This window comes from Tiliqua scincoides, chromosome 1 (assembly GCF_035046505.1).
Source record: "Tiliqua scincoides isolate rTilSci1 chromosome 1, rTilSci1.hap2, whole genome shotgun sequence".
In the NCBI taxonomy this organism is placed as follows: domain Eukaryota; kingdom Metazoa; phylum Chordata; class Lepidosauria; order Squamata; family Scincidae; genus Tiliqua; species Tiliqua scincoides.
In genome coordinates this window covers 286,759,517-286,787,281 of record NC_089821.1, presented here as the reverse complement: position 1 = coordinate 286,787,281, position 27,765 = coordinate 286,759,517, and the positions used below count along the sequence as shown (strand labels likewise).

At 43.4% G+C, this 27,765-nt stretch overlaps 1 protein-coding gene across 13 annotated transcripts in view; it reads right to left on the bottom strand.

The window, feature by feature from the left end:
- Positions 1-27,765, bottom strand: part of NRXN3 (neurexin 3) — a 1,424,661-nt gene that overhangs the window by 961,516 nt on the left and 435,380 nt on the right. For 11 of the 13 annotated variants that reach the window (XM_066627886.1, XM_066627867.1, XM_066627878.1 and 8 more), the window contains 2 exons: positions 13,936-14,139; positions 6,258-6,284 (listed from right to left, as the gene is read on the bottom strand). In XM_066627886.1, coding sequence (XP_066483983.1) covers positions 6,258-6,284; positions 13,936-14,139 — 231 coding nt within the window. The remainder of the gene's footprint in view (positions 1-6,257; positions 6,285-13,935; positions 14,140-27,765) is intronic. The other 2 variants (XM_066627951.1, XM_066627976.1) reach the window with 1 other exon arrangement.

Here is a 27,765-nt window from a genome sequence, read left to right as displayed (position 1 = left end):
TCCAGCAAAATAGGTTCAAGGAGCCCCATAGCTGAAGAGTGGGGGTTAAGTGCCTAGTGGGAACTAAGTAAAATTGTTTTTACTTACCTCCTGCTGGCTGACTGATCACCCCACTCCCCATTGAATGCATTACAGCAGCACTGCTGCATCAGTGCCAACAGTAGGGACTAGGGGCCCAATCCCATGGTCTGCACCGCGCCTCTGCAGCGTGGACCACAGTTGCAAACGTGCCGTAAGGCACGTTTGCAGGGCTTACTGTCGGGCTCCCGCCAGAGGTGGCTCAGCTCCGGCCGGCGCTGACCCACCATCCAGCAGGCACCAGCGTTCCGCAGCTCGGCAGTGCCTGCCACCAATGGGCTGCGGAACGGCAAACGGGGCGGGGATGGGGGCATTCCAGGGAGGAGGGAGGCCAGCATGACGTGGGGAGGGGTTGGGGAGGCCGGCATGACACAGGGAGGGGGGCGTGCTAGAGGCTTGCCTGGGGGCAGGCAGGAGGAGGACCCGCGGAGCTCCACTCCATAGGATCCTCGGCACTCGTGAAGGCTGCGTGCCTTACACGAGCGCCTTTATTTTAGCAGTGCCCAAAGGGTGCTGCTAAAGAGAGTAGCCCCATTGCAGGGCTGCCTCCCTTACCCGGGGGAAGGGGACGAACGTCCCCTACTCCCGAGGTGCCTCCCGTGGTAGTGCAGGAGGTGCTGGATGCGGTGGCAGCCCTCATGGTGCCGCTGAGCGGGGGCGCCCCAGGCAGCTCAGGATTGGGCTGCCCCTTAGGATTGGGCTGCCCAACTGGCAATTTGTCATTAATCATAAGTAATGGATTTAGATGTACTTATTTAACTACTTACTAGTAAGCAACAAATAATTACTAGTGCTGGAGAAGAATTCAGAGCTCAGCTGCCACATTTCTTTTGACATCAATAGGAGTGTGATTGGTGAGATCTGAATGCCTCCCTTCTTCAATGGACCTGAAATTCTCTTCTGTTACCTCCTTCCTATTTACCTGGTGCAAGCCTTGATGCCTTGATGGAAGATCAGTTGCGGACCTACAATAAGGTCCGATGGGGCAAAAGCCCCAGGCGAGAGGTGCTAGGACCCCACGGAAGTCTCTGAGGCTCACAACAGGGGCAGAAATTCTGCTTCCAGTTTTCCGGAAGCACAGTTTAAAGCATCGTGGAACCTCACAGAGGTTTCAGGTGGAGGTCGTGCAAGGCTCCGTGAACCTCAGGTGAGTAGGAGGGGCAGATTTCTGATTGTCTCCTTAATGACTTAATTGTCTGCTTAATGACTTAATGCTTAAAGATTGTCTGCTTAATGACTCTTTCTTACATCACAAGGGTCAGCAAGGCTGTCTTTATATCACTTATCAAAGGGACTTTGTTTTTAAATTGATTTGCTTTAGTGTGTTTTTTTTTTGCCACCCATGTGAGTTTTGGGAACAGAACTCTCGCGAATAATGAGACTCAACCTGTACAATTTATTGAGAAAAGTGCTGGAATGTGGTCCAGCCACCATAACTGAAAATGATGTCCCTGTAGCTGTCCAAACTGAACCCAAACCTCAGCTGTGTGTCTCCAATTTTATGTTTCTCACCATGACAGAGTATTATTCTTTCACATTGGGGGAAAAAATTATGTTGGTTTACAAGAGATAGGTATATGGATTCCTGTGCTATCCTTGCTAAATCATATTCTTTCACAAATGGCACAGAATTTGGGGTGAACCCAGGGCTGCAGAGAATAGAACCATGCTATGAGTTCCAAATGGAACTGGTAGGAGGCAACTGGAGAGACCACTTGAGCTTTTTATTCTCCATGTCTACTTCAAATGATGAACAATTTAGAAAGCACTTCCCATCATAGAGGGAGGTACAGCTAACACACCAGTCAGAAAGATGTCAGCATGCTAACAGGTTCTTAATAGGCAATTAAAGGCAAGCCTATGCTTATTCTAAGTGTCTCTTGTGGTAACAGTTAATTAGCATGATAACATCCTCATTTTGTTCCATGCTTGCTGATGGTTCTCTAGTTCGTATTCAGGAGAGAAAAGAAATGGTAATTTACCCCTGTGAATGCTAAGGATAATTAAAAATGTAGAAAGTTATTTGACCCTTATTCACAATAAGGTCCAGGTGCAACAAAACCCAGTGAAAATGGTGGGGGGAGAGAGTTTGCACCCTAATGGAGTAGAAAGTGTTTAACATCACAACCAACAACTGCAAAGTGATCGCAATGGGGGGAAAATGACTCTACAGTTCTGATTAAGCCTTTTCTGACCTTCTATATTTTAAAAATGTGTGCAGTGCCTCGAATGTTGAAACAACATTCCAGCATTCTTCATCTTAAATGTATTTTGCACTGAAAATGTGCTACCAAGGGCCTGATTTCACATTTCAAGCAAAAGGGGGCACACAAATCTTGATGGCCTCCTTTTATTTCAGGAAAAACTGGATCTGGAAAGGATGTTTTGGATCAGAGGAACAGCACACGTGTGGGTACACAAATGCCTAACCTTTCTGTTCCTGTTCCTTCTCTGCTCCAAACTGACCCCACAAGTGTTTACCCCATTTCTGATGTAACAATGTGGTAAATAATAAGCAACTACAAAGCAAGTACTTCAAAGACATTATATGTAAACATGCCATTTCCTCATAAATCGAGAGTTTATTAGCAGGCTATGACAACTGGGCAATGAGAAAACAAGATTCATTGCATCTAGGATTCATTGTCCTCACTATGAATGTAAGATGAATAGAAGTACTTCTAAAAATGCTTACAACATAATCCTAGCCATAGCTATTCAGAAGTTAATCTCACTGTATTCAGTGGGACTTACTCCCAGAGAAGTCTGTATAGCTGCAGGTTCACTGCAGAACTGAATAAACATGCACAGGAATGTGCTATTAGTCTCCTTTTATTGAGAATTATCATGCAACTAATACAGCTACAAAGTATTTTTTATTGTACTTTTTTTTTAATAAAGCTGAGATTTTATAATGTGATGGAATCAGACTATGCATTATGCTGACTTGCTGAGTGCCATTTTTGAATGCTTTGAATACTACATATATTTGATGGTTTCAACCTGTGTTGTGGTTTGATTTATTTGTTTGTTTGCTTAAAAGTAATTTTTTCTTCCAAACCTAGTTGTTGCCACTTCACTATACGAAGATGAATGAAGGAAAGCAAACAATGAGCAAAGAGAAAGCAAGAATGGCAATTTCAAGGAACATGAACACACCACCATTCAGTAAAACTGCATTAGTTCTCATTTTGTTCAACACATAAACATAGTAATAAAAGTTGAAGTCTTACCTGTGTTCATGTACTGGAGAGATCTTTCAAACTCTTGGTGGCCGCGAGATTATCAAACTTCACTATGATTGCTAGCTTTTGAGCTTGACTCTGTTTGCTCTTAATAACACAGACCAAGTGCCCCATGCTTAGCTAATAGAGGTGACTGCATGATCTGATATCTTAAGTAGCGTTCATTGCAAAGCACCTTGCCTCAAAGCTACACACTCTCCTTCAACACCTATCAAGTTTTCTTAAGGCTGATTGTGTATCTCCCTAATTCTTTGCATTAGGGATAAAGTGGTCAAAGATATGAGTCTTTAAAGTGTCAGAGTGGTCTGTGCTTACTGTGAGATTTGCATCCAGCTAAACTCTGATGCTTGGCCAAGATTTGCATGTACCAGTTCTGCACATGACCCCTTCAATCATGAAATAAGTTGCATTCTTGGTCATTTTTTTGCCACTGTCCCACATGTGTTTAAAAATCTGAAAGTAATGAATGAATGAATGAATGAATGAATGAATGAGGATTATGCTTGAGGAGCCTAATTCAAACTCAGCCAGCCAGGAGTTTTCAGAGAAAAAGACTTCCCTTTTTTTTTTCAATTACCCATTCACAGTCCCCACTTTTCCTGCACCTAGCAAAAGGTTCCTGAATTGCTTGCCTTTATTCTCTCTCATTTAATTATGTTTCTATTTAATAACGGGGAGAAATAGTTGAACTTAGCTGTTTCACTGGGAACCAGTGCATTCAGGATTCTAAATAGCTGAGTCCTTTGAGAAGAGCTTTTTTAAAAAGTCCAAGCTGTTTTAAAAGCAAGAAAAATAATGTGTGAAGGAGAAATGCATTTAAATAATAAATATGGAAAAACCCATGTAATTAAACATTCATGGAAGCAAAATGATTTAATCAGACCCTGGTGCTCATGAGGAAACTCGGACAAAAACATTTTATGCAATGAATATTTTTGTCATTGATTAAAGAGAAATTCTGATAGTCCCCTCATGCTTCATCTATTCCCTTTCCCTCTTCTCTTTATTACCAAGGGACAGTGATTTGCATGAAGAAAAGGGTTAAGCTAAAGGAAAAAGCAACAGAGAACACATGGACCTTTGGGGTACATAAACTGCAATCCTGCAGGCTAGTTAAATCCAATCCAATTTAGCATTCTCAGAAAAAGTTAGATTAAGCTACTAAGGGGTGCCACCTCTGCATATCTTTCTTCCCTGTTCTTTAAACCATTCTCTATATCAGTGGTTCCCAACATTTTTTCACTTGCGTACCCCTTGGCAGCCCATTTCCATAAATTGTACCCCTCATATTAGCCCCGCAAGGCATTCTAATACAGACCTGCCTTTTCTGCCAATATGCAATTTTTTTTCAAGTACCACTAAAGGTCCTGGCAAGTGCCCCTGGGGATAGATGTACCCCTGGTTGGGAACCACTGCTCTACATGACACAATTCATAATGACTTTGCATTGTGTGTCCCCACCCTAGCCTCACATCATTAGCTACTGGAATGATATACAACTTCCACACCAATTTCAATAGAACTGCAGGTGTACAGATGCTGAACCAGCATCTCAAATTAAGCATTCTTGCTTCTGTAACTGTTCAAATGACCAGCAAAAACTTTGGTGGCCTTCAAGAATAGACACAGAAGTAGCAGAAGATTCCCTTCATCCTAATACTACAGGATCAGAAAATATTTCTTTACTCAGCGTGTGGTCGGTCTGTGGAACTCCTTGCCACAGGATGTGGTGATGGCGTCTAGCCTGGATGCCTTTATAAGGGGATTGGACAAGTTTCTGGAGGAAAAATCCATTACGGGTTACAAGCCATGATGTGTATGTGCAACCCCCTGATTTTAGAAATGGGCTATGTCAGAATGCCAGATGCAAAGGAGGGCACCAGGATGAGGTCTCTTGTTATCTGGTGAGCACCCTGGGCATTTGGTGGGCCACTGTGAGATACAGGAAGCTGGACTAGATGGGCCTATGGCCTGATCCAGTGGGGCTGTTCTTATGTTCTTATGTTATGTATGGACAAGTGGACAAAGCACATTCCCTGCATCACTATCCAGGGTTATTGGTGTTAGGATTTGTTTGTGTTTTGTGTGTGTAAGTGTCCACAAAAAAACTGTTCAGCACAACAGAATAGTGCATCCACAACATTGCCATATGTGCATTTTTAATTTGGCTAGACAGAGAAGTTCTGAATTTTTGGAGTTAGGAGATCCAGAGGTGCAGGTTTTGCTCTGTCCTATAGAAAGGTCTACAGCATTCTCTCCTCCTTTAAGCTTCCTTTATGCTTTCCTTTCTTTAAACAACTCCCCTGAAACTTCTCAAAACTCAAGGAAACAAGGATCATGAATAAGCAGGTGATCTGGTGGGTTGATCTGTCTAATTGGCCTTTATAGCCTCATTCCCTTTCAGTAATTTGTTTTTCTTCTTTTTTAACTTAGATACATACCCCCCCCCCCCCAATGAATGGCTACTGAAGAAATATCAGATAAAGCAGTCACCACTGCGGTGCAAACTATTTTTAAAAAATCACAGTAAAACATTTTTTTTTAATAGTGGAGAAGTTCATACAGTACCTGTTTTGATTTCTATGCAGTATCAGAACTGCCTCTAAGGATACTTTCCCCAAGACAGCAGAAAGCTACTGAAATATATTTTCAGTTCTTCCCATTCCCTAGATGCTTGTCTGTGAAGCCAGGAAATATAACATTGCATTTGCCCCAGAGAAATCTCTCAGACACATTATATTCAAATACAGCCACCCCAAATCTCACCCCACTCCCACATTCCAAGATCTATCAATGAATCCCAATGCATTTTTCAAATGAATAAAGTAAAAAAAAAAAAAAAAAAAAGAACCAGTTCATTAAATAGCAAAGGAAATGATGTTAATTTTTAAAAATATATCCAGAGAACAAAATGAAATTTGAGGGAAAACTTACTGGCGTTACAGTTTATCCTGATACAGTCTAGATGGGGAAAAATAAATGAAAGATGAAATTGCATCCTTCAAGGTAACAGCTGCAGACATCCAAAAACAATCAGTCCACCCTTCCGGGGACAGACACACGCAAAGAGATGTGGCCATTTTATATTTATATACATTCTATGCAAGCTCCGGAATGACTATATATCTACAGTATAGTCTCTACAGAAATATCAGTTCCATATATCTCCTCCCCAGACTCTATGTGTGAGAGTGTATGCATGTGTGGGGGGAAATCATATCTACTGAAATGGGACAATCCAGATAATTCTACTCTCCTTAAGGAAAATGAGGCATTGAAGATTATCCAACAATGCTAAATAGAACACCTAATTAAAATTAGCTAATATGTTATTAAGGTACAGGTATTCTCTCTCAAAATGCAAACTTTGTTGTCCCTGTGAAGACATCATTTTAAAAACTAAACTAAACAAACAAAAATCTTTTAGGGCTCCTTTAACAAGCTTGACGTTGAAAGTAACAGTTACACTAACTCCTTTGAAAGACTAGTTTCATTGCATATCACCTTCCTAATCCAGTATACCTGTAGGATGGGTTTAGCAAGATTTGCTGGTGTGATACTTAATCCTTTCTGCCTTCTTCTAAACAATAGCCCCAAATTCTTTAAATATGTGCTGTTGTCTCCCAAGCTGAGTAAAGGGTTAAGCATCTGTACCCCCCCTATCATAAAATGGCCACTTGCAAACAGCTAACCGCACGAACGCCCAGCCCAGATTTCAGTGCATTTTGGAGAGTTGGGGGTATTTTTTTGATTGGTTGGGGAGGGGTCATGCAAAGGCAGCCAGCCGGCCAACTCCTCAGAGCCCTGTCTCACCTTGCTGCCTGAATGTTAAGATTGAATGAAACACCTATAACATTCAGGAAGAAAATGAAATAGGCAGTGCAGTGGCAGGTCTGGTAATCTTTGACAACCCCATGTGCTTCACTCAGATGTTCCACACACAGTACGAGAGGAGAAAACAAAAGAAAAAAGACAAAAAAGGTCGAGGTAAATCATAAATCTGTTTGCCTGCATTTATGTGTATTGACACTTTGCAAAAGGTGGGAACTTTTTCTGGGGAGTTTTCAAGCACTCATTGCTTCTTCTGAACCAAATAAATACTTCAAGAGCCTGGTTGTAACTTCAGAAGAGCATCTCTTTGACCACTGTGGAAAACAGGATGCTCTTTGTTTTAAGTCAGCAGGGCTTTTCTTAAGTTTCTATAAGAGCAGGACCCTGGTGAAGCATTCTATCTGTCAGTTTTTGGATTGTAAACATGATGACTGCTGAAGGGTATGTTTGAGTATTATCAGGCAGCACTATCTAGAAAATTCAACTGGGTTGCCCGTCAAGGTCCAGGGTAAAGGCCAGTCTAGTGAGTCACAACAAAAAGAAATCTATGGTTGGGTAGCAGAAGCTTGGACGATGGTAGCCTCTCTTTCAAGAATAGGTGATGTGGAGTGGATGTTGCTAAGTACGATGTGCTTAGAGGAGCAACTTTATCTTTGTATGAAATGATTGCAAAAAAAGGGCATCCCTTCTAATTACTAAAATAAAAATGCAAGTTTTTTTTTTAAAGGAAGGGAAACAACAAAACAAACAATCTGAGTGATCAGAAGGAAAACCAATCAGGAGGAATGAAGCCATAGAGAGAGTCTGTTGTCCAGCAGATCTTCTCTGAAGAAAATATGGGTTTGGTTTCGTGCGATTAGGTTTGTCATGTGTCGTCAACCGCAACAGAAAAGTGGGAGCAAACAGTCCTTGAGCATTTGGTACAATCACCGTACAGTGGTGGCTATATCCCTTTTACAGGTGTGTCTTAGCAGAGTGAGATATAAGAGATAGGTAAATGGGGGGGAAAAAACAACCTTTTAATTCTTCCCAAAGGAAGGGAGTGGGGAGACACAGCAAGAAAGAGAGAGAGAGAGAGAGAGAGGTTATATGAGACATTAAATACCACTCTTTTTAAACACGTTATAGACTGCATATTTATTTTTCTATTTTTGTTTTATTTTATATTTGCTATGCCCATGTCCAACCAACTCCACTTTAGGAACCAACTTCAAGTTGCAGAGTTACTTTAGGCATTCCGAAACCAGGGTTTCTCAAACTGTGGGTCATGACCCAATGCCCGCATTGGGCCTGGGTTGGGCTATCCCACCCAGTACCCACCCTTGCGTCCAGTTAGCTCCAAACTGGAGCCCTCTGGATGCAATTGGAGGCTGCACCAGGCCTCTGCAGGTCTTCGGAAGCAGCCAGAAAGTCCCTTCTGATTTACTTCCAGGTTCATGAAAGTGACTTCTGATTGCTTCCAGAGGACTGTGGAGGCCTTCTGAGATCTGCGGAGACCCAGTGCCAGAGAAGGAGGTGGGTTGCAGCACCCTCTGACACAGAACAGGTTGGTCAGGGTGGGAGGGAGTTTGAGAATCCTGCCGTAAACAATTTTTCTGATCTATTTTACCATCTCTTTGGGGGTTTTTTTTAGTCATAATTTGCTGTGTTTTGGTTACACTTCTGTTCAACTTTCTGTTCCTCGTTTACAGTGCTGATTGCCTACAACTTGCAATACATATTTTTGCTATACTTTCTGCCTTTGTCCTTGAGATTTACTGGCCACCTTCTACTGTAATCTCCATTCCTTTTGTCACTTTTAAAATGCCTGTTTTTCATGTTTCTGCAACTGATTGAGATGATATACCTACTGGGCACACCCACCAGGTGTGTCATTAGTTAAAATGACACTACAAAGGGAGTGGGAGGAGGCAGCTTAATCTATATACACATGAAGAGACTTGGACATGGGCATCTGGGAAAAGTATTCATAATAATGAGTAGCCACATCGGAGGCAAACTCTTCCTTCTGGAACATGAAATATAATGTATTACAGGGTTTCATTAGGCAAGGTAGCTGACTCCTTAATCAAATGTCTTTGGTAAACGGCAGAAATGAACGGCCACAAAAGCCAAGGTGTCACTAATATGGTCCAAAAGAACAATGCTTAATATGGCATGAGGAACGACCTGAAAACCATCTTGGCCACTCTGCTTGACTGCAGACACTAGAAACTGGGCAGGGAGAGTGTGTCAATGTTAGTTCTGCTGGTCCTCTCAGTACCATCAGCCATGGACAGGTCTTAGGTCAGGTCTGAAAAACATAACACTGAGCTAGTTTTGGTCTTATCTGGGGAGAAAGGCCCAGAAGGTGTCAGGAGAGGACTACTGCTTGAATCTTTGGGATCCTATAGGGTTACATCTTGCCCTATATTCGTTTAATATATAAACTACTGGGAAAGGTTGTCAGGGGATTTGGGCTGCAGTATGCACACAACTATCTCACTATGTCATCAGAGCCCAGGGAGTCCGTGAATATCCTGAACTGGTGTCTGGAAGTAATGATAGGATGGACAAGTATTAACACCTACACATGACAGATGCTGGTGGCCAGTTGGTTATGGTTTGGGGATTCAGACTATTCTGGGTAGAGTTACACTCATGTAAGGGGACAGGTCTGCAACTCTGGGATGCTCCTGATCTGCCTTGCTCCTGGAGAAGCAGGTGGTGTCTTTGGTCAGGAGCCCTTTTTCCCAGTGTCAGCTGCTGTTCCAACTGTGGCCCTTCCATAAGAAACAGATCTGGCCAATGTTACCTATGCCTTGGTCAAATCTCATTTGGCCTACTGCCGTGTGCTCTACCTGGGTCTGCCCTTGTAAAGCATTCAGAAACTGCAGCTCATTCAAAATACTGCAGCCACATTGCTGACGGCGGCCTGGCAGCGTAGCCCATAGTTCCAAACTGGCATAAATTGCATTGGCTTCTCATCGGTTTTGGCTTTGGTTCAAATTGCTGGTCATGACCTTTAAAGCCCTATTGCTTTACATGACTGCTATTGTCACATTAATGTACCTGTCAGTTACAATATTATGGGAAGGCTCCGCTTGGCACGTCAACATTGCAGGTCAGGGTCTTCTCTGCAGTAGCCACCTGGCTTTGGAACTCCTTCCTGCAGGAAGTCTTGTGGTGCCTCTTCTCTCTCTATTTTTAAGATAAGCCCTAAAATCATTTTCCACTAAACCTTTTGTGGGGGCTTAGTGAAACTGCAGTGGTAGACTCTCTCCGATTGCCTGACTAATTCTGATTATTGTTTTATTGCTTTTGTGGCATTGGTTTTCACATTGCTTTTACCTTTTGTGAGTTGCCTTGAGACCTATGGGTGAAAGGCAGGTAATACACTGAGCAAATAAATAAATTTTTAAAATATAAGCCTGTGGCAGCACTGCAGTGCCAACACCCTAACAAGAGTGGTCAGGGTAAAGGTTGCTATTTCTCTATGATTGGACATGCTTGCACTCTTGGAGCAGAAGGGTTAATTTTGAGCATATGACTCACAGATTTCTCTCTTTCTTTCCCTTCCTCCCCCTCTCCATTCTCCCAACAGAGAGGCAAGATCGGTCATATTCGGGCTTCTACGCTTGACAAAACTGGGCTCAAATACATTGTGTAAATGTGTTATTAAAAAGAGAATACGCCACCCCATGTTTCCATCTTGGGAAGGCCTAACAACTCCTTAAAGGAGCAGCATTAATCCATGAGGCGCTCCCCACCATCACCACCACCGCCGCCGCCACCCCAAATCCACTCAGTATTCCTTCCGGATTTGTTTTTGGTCAAAGTTGCTGTGCAGGTGAGAGGGATATGCCAGCCCCCGCAGGCTGCTCTGTACACTAGTTCGAAGGGCTGTTTGCTGTGCGGGCCGCAGGCTTCAGGCCTTTGAAGGGTTGAATACCATCTTTTGATATACCATGACTGATGGGGTGTAAGGAAGCTTTTACAACCTGTATACACAACATAAAAAAAGATCACACGAAAGACCTTCATAAACAGACAACCCTTAAGAGAAACCCAATGGAATTTGATAAAAAAAACAAGAGAGAGAGAAAAGAAAGCACACACAATAATTTTTATCACTGTTCAAAACAGTCTTTGCCAATACATATTTCTGGCACATCAAATTATTCAAATTTCAGCTGTATTTCACTTTGGATCCGCAACCTCTAATTGTAATTTGTAGGAGATGACTGCTTGTTGCCAAAATGTTGATTTTTAGTGTCTTAGATCCTCCTGCCCCAACAATTCTCAGAACCCACTATGTCATAATGTTTTGAAAAACTTCTCCCTAAAAATGTTATTTTATGTTTGGGTTGCCTGGTATTGTAAAAGGTTATTAACTACAAGGTCTCATGCTTGGCTTCTATCTTCAATGTTCTGACAATGTTGGTTGTTATGGGAAAGTCTCTGTTTCACTATTGGAAACCTTTCTGGATCGTCAATGCAGCAGAATGGAGCTGCTGTTTTAGAAGTCACCTTCAGAGCTTTGCAGGACTCAAGCTCCATTTCTGCAGCTAAATTGGAATGATGCTGCAGTCATTGCAGACAAGGCACTGTAGATCTGAAGTTTGGATTTACTAAGGATTATTTGTCCACTAAGCTTCATACAAAGGCTTCCATTTGGTTCGTTCTTGCAGCACATTTTAATGTGAAAGCTTTTACTCAAAGTTGCAGTCAAGGCCGACGAATAGGGCCATTGCAATCTTACTCGGCCAGGGAAAAGGCAGATGTGTAGGAGCTAGTTTTAATGACAGCTCCAGATGATCTGCATCTTATGGTTGAAGTTCTAGAAAATGTCCTCTACTTTTCCTGAGAAAAGGAAACCATCTAATATGGCTTCCAAGACTGGGCATGGAGATTCAGAATGATTTTAGATGTGATGGAGTCAGGGAGCAGAAAGTAGTTGGAGCTTCCTCTTTTTATATATTTGTTTTCATACCTGCAATAAACATTTGCTTCTCCCTGTGTGGAAAGGTGCACAACATGTACCCAATCAGGACAATCTTACAATTTTGAACATATCCAGAGCCGGCACAGTCTACCTTGGCATCCGAATTCATCTGACAGGGGAGGGGTTCCTCAAGCTTGGACAGCCTGGCGAAGTTCAGGCAGCCCCTCCCCCTCAGAAAGTTCTGAACTCTGGGCTGCAGCCTGGAGAAGGCAGGAGAACGTGCCTATGCTGGATGGAGAAGGCAGGCATGGCAGCTGCAGCTTGAGGCTGGAGATGGGTGCCGGGAAGGTCCCCTGTATTCTCTAGTGGGGGGGGGATCAGCGGGAGCTGACCCAACTCAGGTCCTGCTTGGCCGAGAGGCTAAGCCAGACCGGGGGAAGTCCAGGCAGCTCCTCCCCCTCAGGAACTCTGTTTGCTTCTGGCCTGCCTAGCCTGAGAGGGAGGAGCTACCCAAAGGAGCACTAACCTGAACATGGAGATTGCACTGGAGAACCAGAAGTGCATAGATTTCCCAATTCCAGGTCAACACTAGTATCTCAATAGAGCCAAATTTTCCTGATGAGCAATGATCTCATGACACATCAGAGGTGCCGAGCAATCACCTCGTCAACAGAATCGTTGACAGGGCTTATGAACCATGGCAATGTCTGGGCTTCATCCTACCTTTCACATGAGGACTACAGAATGTGGGTCAGCCATCCAAAGCTGTAATCTATGGCTTCTCTCTGAGGCAGCAAAGTCTGGTGCAAGAAGAAGTATGTTTCTGCACATTCCATTAGTGGCAGAGCAGAAAATAAAACCTATGTCAGGTTCTTCATTTGTTGATAATTGCTAACTTTTGCTAGAGTGCAGATCATTAAAAAATATATATAGGGAATACTCCAGCCCAGAAGTGTGAGCAGAAATGGATTTCTCTAAAATTCTTTTATTGCTTGGGGGATGAAGATCATTGTTGGCAACCTCAGTCTCGAAAGACTATGGTATCGCGCTCTGAAGATGGGATGAAGATAATAATTTCCTTATGAGCCAGAGCAACACAGCATACTGCTCTTTTGATTGGATGTGAAAATATACTTTATGCTATTCTAGCAAATTCAAGCATATGAGTGCTAGCCAAAAGGTCTTATTCCTCTTTTCTACAAAGAAAAATCCAAAAGATTTGCACATCTCCAGCTGTTTTCACAGATACTCTGTCTTATTGGGAAAGAATCTTCCTGTTTGTTCATTTAAGATGTATTCATTTTTTTTTCTACAGTGTATATCCTGCAGAGTATATGAACACTATTTTGTAGTGGAAGCCCTGAACATAAATTTCCCCATTATTTCAACAAGAACTTAGCAAATACTGTGAACACTGAGAATGTCTGAAATGCAAAACATCCCCTCTTAAAGGGCAATCGCTATAAATCCTTCCCTCCTTGTCTTTCATGCCACATCTTACTTTTGACTGTTTTGAATAGTAGCAGAGAGGCTAAATCAATGAGGATGTGATTGATCAAAAGATGGACCAAGTAGCATGTCTTACACGAAGCTAACCAGTTCCAGAACAAGAAAGGAAACTTAAAACAAAACAAAAAAATAGGCTTAAAAGACACATTATCCATAACCAGGAATAAACATAAAATCTCCATGCAATGATGGCTGGAGAGATTGTTTCTCCATGATTAATACTATTACAAAAATACATCAGCGGCTACTTTTAATTCAATTCAACCAAACTGGGAGGCAGGGGGAAGGCAGACAAGAAAACAAAACAAGCTCAGACTAAAAGCCAAGGGGGAAGTCTCTGTACAATACCTAAATTGACCATGAGTTTGACACGGCCTCCATCCAGCTCTAGGCGCAAAGTATCTGCCGAATCACGTGATGTGGTGGCCATCAGCAGCCCATAGGCACGCTGGGACATGAAGCGGAACGACACATCCTCTGCTTCTGTGTGCATGACCATGGGCATAACAATCTTCATGTACATACTACCGTCGTAACTCAGGATGGAAGCCTCTGGAAAAAAAAAAGACAGAATTGTATAATTAATTATGAGCAGCTTTGTCTTCTCCAGGTCCTGAAGGATCCCTCTGTATTTTATGATCCTGTAGATAAATCACTTCATGACAGTAATGTTATTTAAACTACTAAGGGCGCAATCCTAACCCCTTATGTTTGTGCTTTCCAGCACTTTCCAGCACTAACATAAGGGCAACGCAGCTCTGAGGTAAGGGAACAAACATTCCCTTACTTTGAGGAGGCCTCCATGAGTGACAACCAACTGTAGGATGCAGCACATGTCCCATTGGCACCGCTATGCCAGGGCTGGAAAGCACTGACATAAGGGGTTAGGATTGTGCCCTTAGCAATAGAAGAAGCCATCTTTGAGGAACAGCATTGCTCAGGGCGACTCTTTGATTTCATGTTTCACACTAAAAATTGCATGTGAATCAATAACCATTATCAGCTCTGCATCTTCCATTTTCTGCACAACTTGGTCAATAGTTCAGAGATAATATCCATCATTTTGTCTAACAGCACCCAGGAGTACTTAAGAACATAAGAACAGCCCCACTGGAACAGGCCATAGGCCCATCTAGTCCAGCTTCCTGTATCTCACAGCGGCCCACCAAATGCCCCAGGGAGCACACCAGATAACAAGAGACCTCATCCTAGTCCCCTCCCTTGCATCTGGCCTTCTGACCTAGCCCATTTCTAAAATCAGGAGGTTGCGCATACACATCATGGCTTGTACCCCGTAATGGATTTTTCCTCCAGAAACTTGTCCAATCCCCTTTTAAAGCCGTCTAGGCCAGACGCCATCACCACATCCTTCGGCCCCACACGCTGAGTAAAGAGATATTTTCTTTTGTCTGTCCTAACCTGCCCAACACTCAATTTTAGTGGATGTCCCCTGGTTCTGGTATTATGTGAGAGTGTAAAGAGCATCTCCCTATCCACTCTGTCCATTCCCTGCATAATTTTGTATGTCTCAATCATGTTCCCCCTCAAGCGACTCTTTTCTAGGCTGAAGAGGCCCAAACGCCGTAGCCTTTCCTCATAAGGAAGGTGCCCCAGCCCTGTAATCATCTTAGTCACTCTCTTTTGAACCTTTTCCATTTCCATTACTATTGAAAAAGCCCCTTCCTTTCCTACATTTGTAAAAGCAGTAAAGTTTGTGTCTGTGAAATAAACCCTCTAAAGCACCACACACATTTAGAAACTGCTGTTTTACTCTTTGCTTGTAGTTTTTAATGATTTTTAGGGTTTATGATTTATACTTTCCTGCATGCAAATTTGAATATAGTTTAATGAAGAACAGCAGGATAAAAATGAACTGGATAAAAGTGAAGTAAGGCCCTAAAATATGTAATGCCATCTTCTTGGTGGTAACTTCCTCTACGAATAGAACATGATGGATTTTCCAGTTTCCTTTCTGTCCAGACTAATAGAAATCCAGCTTGCTCACCTCCTTCTTGAACAAAAATGACAAAAAGAATCCATTCAGATGTTACTACTTATGTCATATGCATTGTTAAGCTAACTTCTTTTTTTAACCACACAGTCATCTAATCACTAACTAGAGCAGGGTTTCCAAAACTATGGGTCATGTCCCACTGGTGGATGGAGAGCCCATGCCAGGCGGGTAATGACCTTGGCCCCAGAGGCCTTTTCCGGGTCACACTGGGCCAGCGACCCACTCTACAGGCATCTTCAGGCCTCAGAACGGCCTGTGGAAGCCTCCAAAAGCTATTTCCTGGTTTCAGAAGGCAATTTCCAGTACCACCGGGATAGTTACAAACCTGGTGCCTATGCCACCCCAGGGTGCAGGTTTGGAACATGCCGCCTCCCTGCATCACACTGCCCCCTAGGGTATATTTACCTAGGCACACAGAGCCTTGTGCAATGCTCCAAACTGCTGCAAGAGCCTTCTGAGGCTTCTGTACTATTTTAAACAGTGCTTCCAGTTTTCCGACAAAAGCTGGAAGTACTATTTAAGGACAATTCGGAGGCCTCTAAAGGCTCTTGGAGCAGTTTGGAGTGCCATGTGGAGCTTTGCCTGCCAGCGGAACAGCTCCAAAGGGCAGGCAGAGATGGTGCAGCAGGTGGCGGCAGCAGTGGTAGGCGTGAGGCGGGCACGGCACCTGGGGCTTTTGTCCCCCCCCCCGGACCACCACTGCAGCAGGATCATTGCTTAGATGAGGTAGGTTGCAGGGTGGGAAAGATTGGGAAACAATGACTGGGAACTGTAAGACAAATGTAACTTTTGCCTTATCTTAGGCCAATTTGTGGATGAAACTCTAACAACCAAGAAAAGAGGTATCTCAACAATCCCAGAAAAGACTACCAGGAAGGCGGTCCAGCCCAAGTTATATATTTGTAACAGTAAAGTACATACATGTTAAGAAACAGCAGGCACTTCTCTGAAATGCCAATCAGGGAAAAGAGAACACCATGTAAAATGAAAATAATTACAGTATGACCTTTAAAATTAGACTCTATGGAAGTATACATAGCATGCCAGATGTATATTGATTGAATCAGGTGATGGAGCCCAAGTGAGTTAATTGAAGGTAATTGAAAAACTACATTTCTTAGAGACATATAAGCCAGAAGAGAACCCTTCAAAAAATGTGTTAAAGAGCAGTAGTTTAGAATGTCACATATATGATAAAAGAGGTTATCAGTGTAAAATATTATGTTAATGGGGGGGGGATATAGTAATAGGAATTAGATAGACCGGATTAGGAGAAGGGGAATGTTGGACACATCTATTCTGCTCTTTTTCTCAGCTGAGGAGATGTTGATGACCTTGCCAACTGGTCATCAAGGTTGCAATTCTATACTCAATTTTCTGTCCCATGGAACATGTTGGGACTTAAGCCCCAGGTTCCCCCATAACTCCAAATGCCTTATGGCATTACAAAGTCACTTCTGGTCTTACAATAAAACCAAAAGTCATTCCTTTTTTTGGGGGGGGGGGGGTCTTTTAAGCCATTCCGAGGCCTGCAGCAACTGTGGGCAGTTACATGCAGCCTCTGCAGGCCTCAGAAGACTCTCTGAAGGTGAGGGGAGCCGTTTCCCTCACCTCTGGAGGGGGTGCATAGGGGTAGGAATGAGTGGATCTGATCCAGGGTTAAGTGAAACCCCGGATAAGGGATCTGTGGATATGGGGAGCCCCAGTATTCAAAATGCCATTGAAAATACCTTACATCTGAATAATATGTACTGTCTCTTAAAAAATTACAACTGAAAGTGACGGAGGGAACAACAGCTTCATTCTCAGATCTCGTGCTCATTCTCAGGTATGTATTTAGTAAGTGGAATGGTGGGTGGAATCGCCTGCACTGATCTGCTGGTTTTCTGTTTGTTTTGGATTGCTGATCAAATTCAATGAAGTTGAATGAATTCAATGAAGTTGAATTCATACAAGTCAACTGCACCTAAGACAAAGGGTGACTCTGCTGTGGTCTTTAGGAAGCCCATCTCCCTGCCCTATTTCTCAGTGTTTGTGCCTGACATTGAGCTCCAGAGTTAGAGATTCTACTCTGGAAACTTTTGGGCAAATACAGTACCAGCCACAGAGTGCAGAGAGATCCAGATTAGGATGTACCAAGAGCAAAAGATTAAATCCCCCTAATCTATGGTAAAACCTCAATCTGTGAAGGAAGACCCATCCAGCACCAATGTATTGAACAAAAACGAAAATGCCAGTTCTAATTGAATACTTAAACATATAGTTTGGCCCTTACTTTTGGGAATATGCTGCTACAGAATATGGTGATGGTCGCTAGCTTAACTCTCAGGGGCATCTAGCAGGTCACTGTGGGTCACAGAATGCTAGTTTTGATGGCGCTTTGGTCTGATCCAGTAGAACTCTTCTCATGTTATTCCAGCACTCAAGGAAAATATTGTATTACAAAGACACACAGAAGCAAATGCTAGACAGATAACTTAAATTCTGCTCTGATAACAACTGTAATTCTTCCTTTCTGTTGAACGTTGGAGGGTGTAGTCAAGTGACACACAGACAGCAGTCTTCTAATACAAACATGTTACTGTTTCACATATGCATACCCTAATATCCCCATAACAGAGTCCCTTCGGGGAGAAAGGCGGGGTAAAAATAAAGTTATTATTATTATTATTATTATTATTATTATTATTATTATTATTATTATTATTATTATTATTATTATTAACAGCTTCTTATCCACTCTTAGTGCATCCTTGGGACATCATGGAAAATGTTCCCTTTTCCTCTCACTCTTTTGCTATTCAAACCCCTCTGAGAACTTTAAGTTAAAAAGTGGTATATAAGTATTCTAAATAAATCTAAATAACGTGCACATATCTGTGCAGAGAGAAAGCATAGCTCACCATGTCAAATACAATCCATTTTCTTTCACTTCGGCACCCATAATGTTTTTGCTTGCAGCGGCTGGTGGAACCAAATGTACTATATACTATACACACACTTACCAGCTACGTGTACAGAAACACACGCACCAGACCTCCCTGCTCTTGCTGTAGACTGTATTAGGAAGTGCAGTCGGGCATGAAATGGTTCTTTTTGACACCTTCGGCTCCGATGTGCCCTGCATGAAACCATTTGTGTTGGTCTCTGTGCATGTGCATCGAGCTGACTAGTGTCAGAGTATGTGGCGGGGGCATGCAAGCTGTCAGAAAGTACAGGGATTAAACTGACATAAGAGTCCCTGAATCTTTTCCCTCCCTATTTACAACTGCATGTATTTGTATTTTCCTTCCCTATTTACAACTGCATGTATTTTCTCACTGACGGAGCTTTAGAGATCTGAAAGTATAAGGCAGGCCTCCTTAAGGAGGTGTAGACAGTTGCTAGGGGAGGCATGAACTCCTTCATGACCCATCTCTCCTAGCCTAAAGAATATATTGATTGACTCAGGAGGTGTCACTTGTGTGGGCTGTGCAGCATTTAGGCTTGTGAAAATTATCTTCCATGTTCAACAGTCAAGGCCCCCCCCCCCTTCTTGCATACAGGTTGTGCATCTTCTGGTACTCCCTGACCCACTAACAAGTTGAACAGACAAGTGGGGAAGATGCCGTCCTTTGCTAACTTCTTGTTCTCAGTTTGCATTGCGAGCTGCTTCCATGTGGAAAAGAGTAACAGGCTGAGGTGTTTGTTTATTTTGATTTTGCAACAGAGCAGAGAAGCAGAACACCCTGCTTCCCTTGTAAATTGTTAGGTATGAAGGAACAATGATATGCTGAGAGTAGCTACTCTCTGAGAAAGGAAAATTGCTGGGGAACATAACAGTTATCCTCCCTGGTGGCGCTTATTTAATATATCACTTACAGCACAATCCCAACTTCCCCTCCAAGCTGGCACAAGTACATTGTGGCAGCTCTGGTAATGGCAAATATGCCATAAAGCACATTTACATAAGAACAGCCCCACTGGATCAGGCCATAGGCCCATCTAGTCCAGCTTCCTGTATCTCACAGCGGCCCACCAAATGCCCCAGGGAGCACACCAGATAACAAGAGACCTCATCCTGGTGCCCTCCCTTGCATTGGCATTCTGACATAGCCCATTTCTAAAATCAGGAGGTTGCGCATACACATCATGGCTTGTAACCATGGATTTTTCCTCCAGAAACTTGTCCAATTCCCTTTTAAAGGCGTCCAGGCTAGACGCCATCACCACATCCTGTGGCAAGGAGTTCCACAGACCGACCACGCGCTGAGTAAAGAAATATTTTCTTTTGTCTGTTCTAACTCTCCCAACACTCAATTTTAGTGGATGTCCCCAGGTTCTGGTGTATGTGAGAGTGTAAAGAGCATCTCCATATTCATTCTGTCCATCCCCTGCATAATTTTGTATGTCTCAATCATGTCCCCCCTCAGGCGTCTCTTTTCTAGGCTGAAGAGGCCCAAACACCATAGCTTTTCCTCATAAGGAAGGTGCCCCAGCCCCGTAATCATCTTAGTCGCTCTCTTTTGCACCTTTTCCATTTCCACTATGTCTTTTTTGAGATGCGGCGACCAGAACTGGACACAATACTCCAGGTGTGGCCTTACCATAGATTTGTACAACGGCATTATAATATTAGCTGTTTTGTTCTCAATACCTTTTCTAATTATCCCAAGCATAGAATTGGCCTTCTTAACTGCCGCCGCACATTGAGTCGACACTTTCATCGACCTGTCCACCACCACCCCAAGATCTCTCTCCTGATCTGTCACAGACAGCTCAGAACCCATCAGCCTATATGTGAAATTTTGTTTTTTTGCCCCAATGTGCATGACCTTACACTTACTGACACTGAAGCGCATCTGCCATTTTGCTGCCCATTCTGCCAGTCTGGAGAGATCCTTCTGCAGCTCCTCACAATCACTTCTGGTCTTCACCACTCGGAAAAGTTTGGTGTCGTCTGCAAACTTAGCCACCTCACTGCTCAACCCTGTCTCCAGGTCATTTATGAAGAGGTTGAAGAGCACCGGTCCCAGGACAGATCCTTGGGGCACACCGCTTTTCACTTCTCTCCGTTGTGAAAATTGCCCATTGACACCCACTCTCTGCTTCCTGGCCTCCAACCAGTTCTCAATCCATGAGAGGACCTGTCCTCTAATACCCTGACTGTGGAGTTTTTTCAGTAGCTTTTGGTGAGGGACCGTGTCAAACGCCTTCTGAAAGTCCAGAAGTGAAACGCCTTCTGAAAATCCATTTCTGCTGACTCAGGAGGAGGTGAGGCCAGCGCACGGATGTGCACCGGACTGACTGCACTGGAGCCACACTGGGATGGGGTAAGTTTGTACTGGCGATGTACTGCCAGCATAGGGGTTTGGGGAGGGTGTTCTGAGGGGAGGAGAGGGCATTCCTGTGGGTGGCAGGTTAGTGGGCAGACCAGGGACTTGGGCCGAATCCTAACTTCGCTCTGTAGCATTATGTGGGCTTCAAAAATCTGTGCCACCAATATAGGTGGCACAGATCCAAGTAGCCCCATAGGACTGCCTGGGGAGTTGCTCAGGGTAAGGGAACCCCAAGCTGCACCCCAGCCTGCACCAAACCTGCGCTGGATACAGTGCGGGGCAGCTGGCCTGCCTGTTCCAGCACAGGTTAGGATTGTGCCCTTAGACTGCTGCTGTGAGATGTGGAGGTGGTGCAGATGAAGGCTGAGGTTAGACTCACCCCCTTGCCCACCCACATGGGTTCTGTGTAAACACTGATCAGTTTGAAGTTCTGAAGATCCCAAAAAGATGAGCTCCCAAGACATTCAAATGTTGCTTGATGATACTGAAGGCCAATGAGAAACTTCCCTACTGTTCCAAGTCCTCAATACCCTCTAGGCAAGTTAGGAAAAGACCCCTGTCTGAAATCCTGGGAAGTTGCTGGCCAGTCAGAATAGATCAGTGGTTGTCCTCTGCTATACCACTTCACATGGTCCACCTATTCGAAGTACCACCAGAAGTTATTGGCGATGACATCATCACTAGTTACTTCTGGATTGGGAGGTGAGATGCAACATGACAAACACCAGTAAGAGGCTCCGCATGGACAAGAGGGCTTTTTTGAGCTGGAAAAGCATTCTTTGGAGCTTTGCCCACTAAGCTGAGCCTCCTACCACTGTTTGTTGCGTTGTGCTCCTGGTCTCACTGCTGAGTGGCAGGTGTCCAGGAGTCCTGTGAGTACCACCAGACACCACCTCAAGTACCACTGGTGGTACCCATACTACTGGTTGAAAAACACTGGAATAGATAATACTGAGGTATAGTATGGGCCAGCGCTTAGGGGTAGAACTTCTGTTCTGCATGTAAAAGGTCTCAGGTTCAATTCCTGGTATCTCTTCAGATAAATTCCTCTCCAAAGCCTTGAAAAGCCACTACTCATCTGTGATGGCTATACTTACCTTGATGGACCAATGGCATGATTCAGTACAAGGTAGTTGACTATAAGGCATGTTCTTATGTTCCAGTCATTTATAGGCACAATCTACATGGTGAGCTGAACATTTACACCTCTCACTTTTACACATCTCTGGGAGCATGACAATGCTTGGGTAATGCTTAAAGCTAACCAACTTTCCATGGAAAATAATCATAACAGGGAAGTCCTTTTTAAATAAGAAAATCACAGACATAATTGTCACAGTCATATAACACATCTTCAAACAACAATTGCAATTGAACAAATACATCACTTAGACTACCAATAAAAACACTTATACAGGTCCAGTCTATTTATACACGGATTTTTTATACACGGATTTGACTCAACAGGAATGGCCCCTGCAAATGAGAAGGAATGTGCTGATCCCTGAAGAAGGGGAAAAATGCATCCCTTTAAAATCAGTTTTAAAAACTGAACAGTCCTTTAACAATAGCCTCGTTAATGAGAGAGAGGGGGGCAGCTGGCTAACAATCCTTCTCTCTCCAGGTGACCCCTCCCTTTCCCCTGATCATGTGAAAGAAAGGTGATCATTTTGCATTGGTGAAGGGAGGGGCTGAGTGAAGAGCTGATGGATTGTCTGCTTAATGACTCTGATCTTACATCAGGAAGGTCAGCAAGGCTGTTTTTAAATCACTGGAGCAAAGAAACTGTTTTTTAAATTGATTTGCTATAGTGCGTTTTTTGTTATCCACCTGAGTACTTGGAACGGAACCCATAGTCTCAACCTGTATTGCTAAGTGCTCCTAGAGGCTCTCAACAAACTGAATAAAAGCATAACCTGTAGTTGAGAGTCATGTAAGAATGCTTGAGCCTACTGTTTTGCCATGAGGTCCTGTGGTTTAAAACTTTGGGGGCTTATACAGTAATACCTCCCATTAAAGCGGCTTCTTTTAGCACAGATTAATTAACATCTAACTCCAAATAAAGAGCATCTTTTGTAACAAAACAGATTTTTCATGTCAACTTCTCATCTGGGTGCCCCAAGGAGTTAATGTGCCTGACCACATTTATGTTGCCAAGTAGGAAAGAAATAAACACTGTTTACAAGCATTGGCACTATACTGGAGAACTTTTATTGCCACTGTTGATATTAAAGTTCCAAATACTGTACATGCTTGTAAAGGCAAGACATGAGTGCTTTTTAAATGTATTAAGATTTAGGCCAGTGTTTCTCAAACTGTGGGTCAGGACCCACTAGGTGGAACATGAGTCAATTTCAGGTGGGTCCTCATTCATTGCAATATTTTATTTTTAATATATTAGACTTGATGCTCCCATGGTATGTGACTGCATGTGCATGTATATGCTTTCAACAATGATAGGCAATGGGACTTACTCCTGGGTAAATGTGGGTAGAATTGCAGCCTAGGATTGTTAAAAATTTCCCTGCTTGATGATGTAACTTCCAGTCATGGCATCATTTCTAGTGTGTCCCGACAGATTCTCATTCTAAAAAGTGGGTCCTGGTGCTAAAAGTTTGAGAATCATTGATTCACAGCCCAATCCTATCCACACTTTCCTGGGAGTAAGCCCCATTGACTGTAATGGGACTTACTTCTGAGTAAACATGCATAGGATTGGGCTGCTAGGCATCGGAACCAGGATTACTTCCCAGTAAAAGAGAGACCACATTTTGGGGGAGATTTATCATACCATTATACCATAAATCAGTGGTTCCAAAACTGTGGGTTTGTTCATCATGACCCATGTTTTGGTTGCTCATGAAATTGACAAGGCAGATTAGGCTATGCACTTCAAAGGTTAAACAACCTGCCCCTTGGAGCAGGAGCACTGCTGAACCACGATAGTCACATAGGCTTGATAAAGTGAAACTTTTTTTTTTGGTGGGTCCCAATGCTAAAAAGTTTGGGAACCACTGCCATAAACTATTGTATTTTCCATTTTTCAGGTCACTACTTCAGGTAGACTAGGGTGGAAGAACTTTGGATTTAAACATCGTTCTCCTTCTTAGAAAGTAACTCAAAAAAGAGTGCATTTGGCACCAGGGCCAGCCTATCCATGAGATAGTCATGGAGACCTCCTCACAGTAAGAGATCGCTTGTCCCCTTACCGTGGGGCTGCATTGTGGCGACAACAGCATCGGAAAACTGGATAGGATTGGGCCCATAAAGAGAAGGGAAGAGACATTTCCCTAATTTTTGCAGGCCTTATTAGTCTAAATTCAAAATCCTGTATGGTCCAGCTATAACTAGTGTTAGAAGTAGAAGCAACAGCATTAACTGTGGCTATATTTGGGGATTGAATATGAGGCCTCTCTTTTGGATGCAAAGCTTTGGGGGGGAGCAGTGCATTTGCCCCTAAACCAAAGAAAAAGGGAACAATAAATAAACTGTTACAACTTGGCATTTCCTTACAGGGTTACATTCACTGGGGCAACAGCATGTGCAGGAGGAGGAAAGGAGACTGGCAGGGAAGTTTACAGAACATAAGGAAAGGCAGTGGAAACATTTGCAGAGAGAAGAAACTGTAGCTGGTAAATGTTAGTACTAGCCCAGAGATGTAAAGAGCAGGGCTCTGCAGCGTTGCTGAATCTTGGCAAGCACAGGAAGGAGCCAAAAGGGAGCATGAAAGCTCCTGGAGCCTGCTCCAAATGTCAATCTAACATTTGCAGAAATGCGTGGAACTGTTTGAGAAGCAATCTCAGATGAGAAGGTCAAGGCTGGAAAAGTTACTCAAAGTCAGCGAGTCGTACAAGAAGAAAACTCAGCTTAAAACTGTGCTTCAAGAAACCATTTCTTCTTCCACAACTGCCGGGCATCTGTATATAACACCAACTGGTGTCACACAACAGATGCATTTCAGGTGCAAGGGACAACATAGGAACATAAGAAGAGCTCCGCCGGATCAGGCCAAAGACCCATCTAGTCCAGCTTCCTGTATCACACAGTAGCCCACAAAATGCTTCAGGGAACACAGTAGACAACAGACACAACCTGCGTCCTGGTGCCCTCCCCTGCGTCTGGCAATCAGAGGCAGCCTGCCTCTACCTTGTACATACCTATCATGACTTGTAACCAATGATGAACTTTTCCTCCAGAAATTTGTCCAATCCCCTCTTAAAGGCATCTAGGCAAGATGCCATCACTACTTCCTGTGGCAAGGAGTTCCACAGACTAATTACACACTGGGTAAAGAAATATTTTCTTTTGTCTGTCCTAACTCTCAATGTTAGTGGATGTCCCCTGGTTCTGGTGTTATGTGAAAGGGAAAAGAGCATCTCTCTATCTGCTCTCTCCAGCCCCTGCATAATTTTGTGTGTCTCAATCATGTCCCCCTCAGGCGCCGCTTTTCTAGGCTGAAGAGGCTCTCCTCAGGTCAGTTATCACACACTTACAGCACAAGATTATGCATCTTACTCAGAAGTAAGTCCCACTGAGTTAAATGAGACTTACTCCCAGGTTTCCCAGGTTTATACCATAGTCTTTCGAGACTGAAGGTTGCCAACAACTCCCAGGTAAGTATGTACAAGATTGCAGCCTTATTCAGCAAGTAACTGGTTGTCACAGGACACTTTATTGTCAATTGTTCTACAGAGGGTGAGCAGTGTACTGTAAGCTATGGGTTGGATTCTAAGAATTCATGGATTCTTCCATGAACAGGTGAATGTTGTCAGTGCTCTGAACTGATTTTCCTTCCCTCAGCAGCCCTCTCCACTCCCTGGAAATCTTTTAAGAGTTGGGTGACCTTCTAGGATATCACATAGCACAGGCAGGTATCAGCAAAATCACCCTCCCCTTTCATGAATGGTCATGTCTTCTATTTGCAGAAGGAATACCTAGGAACCAACTTGGTGACTTGATCTTTGGTTTGGTTGGCAACCTTCAGTCTCGAAAGACTATGGTATAAGCCTACAGCACCCGGTATTCCCAGGTGGTCTCCCATCCAAGTACTAACCAGGCCTGACCCTGCTTAGCTTCCAAGACCTGATCTTTACTGTTTTGTGTTTTGTAGACCCACTATCCCTACTGCTCCAAGGCCAGCCCATCTATGAAGCCAACTGAAGTGATCGCCTCAGGCAGCTATTTGGTGAGGTGCACCTATTTCTGTTCACCTACTTGCCACCACTGCTCCTCTTTCTCTTTCTACTCCCTAGATTAGAAAAGGAAGAGGAGGACAAATAAGCAGGAATATGCAGGGGTGGAGCATGCTGGGCTAGATCATTGGTGAATGGGAGAAGCAGATGCTGGCATATCATTGGATAATAGGGACAGTATTTGGCATGCAGCCTCAGACATCAGGAGGTCTTAGGTGGGCCCTGACCTGCTTCAAATCTCTCACCGGTTGCAATCCTAAAGATAAAACATTGCTAAGGCTTTCACGGTTGAACTCAATACTGGACTATAAAAGTTTTTCAGGATGAGTGTTGTAGTCTATACCAGGGGTGCTCAAACTTTCAACTTTAGGGATGCTGGACCTTTAACAAGTGTATAGAAGAGAGAATTTCAGCAGGTGCAGCTTGTCATCTGTGGGATGACAAGTTGCACCTGCTGCAATTCTCTCTTCTATACACTTGTTAAAGGTCCAGCATCCCTAAAGTTGAAAGTTTGAGCACCCCTGGTCTATACTAAGAACATGGCACTCCTGAAAAAAAACTTTTATAGTCCAGTATAAAATATTGCCATTACAGACTCTTTGTGTCTGGAAAATGTAGTGAATCTCTAAACAACTGCTGATTGCGATGACACATAAAGAAGTCTTGATCCTCCTTGCGTTGCTTTTTCCAAACTTTTCTTCAGCTCCGGTAAAATCAGTTTGAGCTGTGTGGGGTTTCTAAGTTGCAATATATGAGATTGACCTACGAATGTTTTTGTGAGAAAGTGTCCATCATAGAAGAGATTCACTCCACTCCTGTCATGCACTGATGGTGGAGGGGAGAGAGAGGAGGATCTGATAAGCTTAATGGCCTTGGGACCAGCTGCCAGTATACAGCTATTTGTGGCTCTGCATGATTTAGCAAATAAAACAAAGTGGAAGAAAATCATGAGTGAAATATTAGACTTGTCTCTGCCAGAAACAAATGCTGAGAAAAAGAGAGAGATGCAGAGTAATTATTTAATTTAAGGTAAACAGCCCCACTTGTAAACTACAGAACACTTAAGTCTGACAGGTAAATCAGCTTTGGGGAAGTGTTGTGGAGCAGGGCAGGCAGCAATTAGATGGATAATGACAGCATACAAGCTGGGGGAAAAATTACAGTATGCCATTTAATTTGAGGTTCCAAGCGGCACCTTCCAAACTTAAAGTACAAGTGCAATGATGTAGTGTTTATAACACCAGGAGGTGGGAGGAGGGTTCTTCGCATTCTTTTCTTACCCCATCAAAGAACCAAAACAGTCTCTTGCATAACTTTGACAAGGCTGTAAATTACTGGGTGGCAACTGTCTGAAAGCAGTGCTGACAATGGTACAGGCGTGACAAATATTCATGTTCGAGAGGGGTGTTATCAGTGTGATGGCAGGCTGTGCCCACTGCAGCTTCTAATCACTTCACCAATAGCAATGCGATGGCCCCTGCCCACTTAGGAGCAGCCCCTGGCCCAACAGCATTCTTGTTGTATAATACAAGGAGAGGAGTGAGACGGAGTGAAATTTTGTGCAAGCCAGAGACTGACAACACAAGCAGACAGGGGTGTGACCAGACCATTCTAAATACAGCTTTCAGTCACAGAAAATGGGTACATTGTCCGA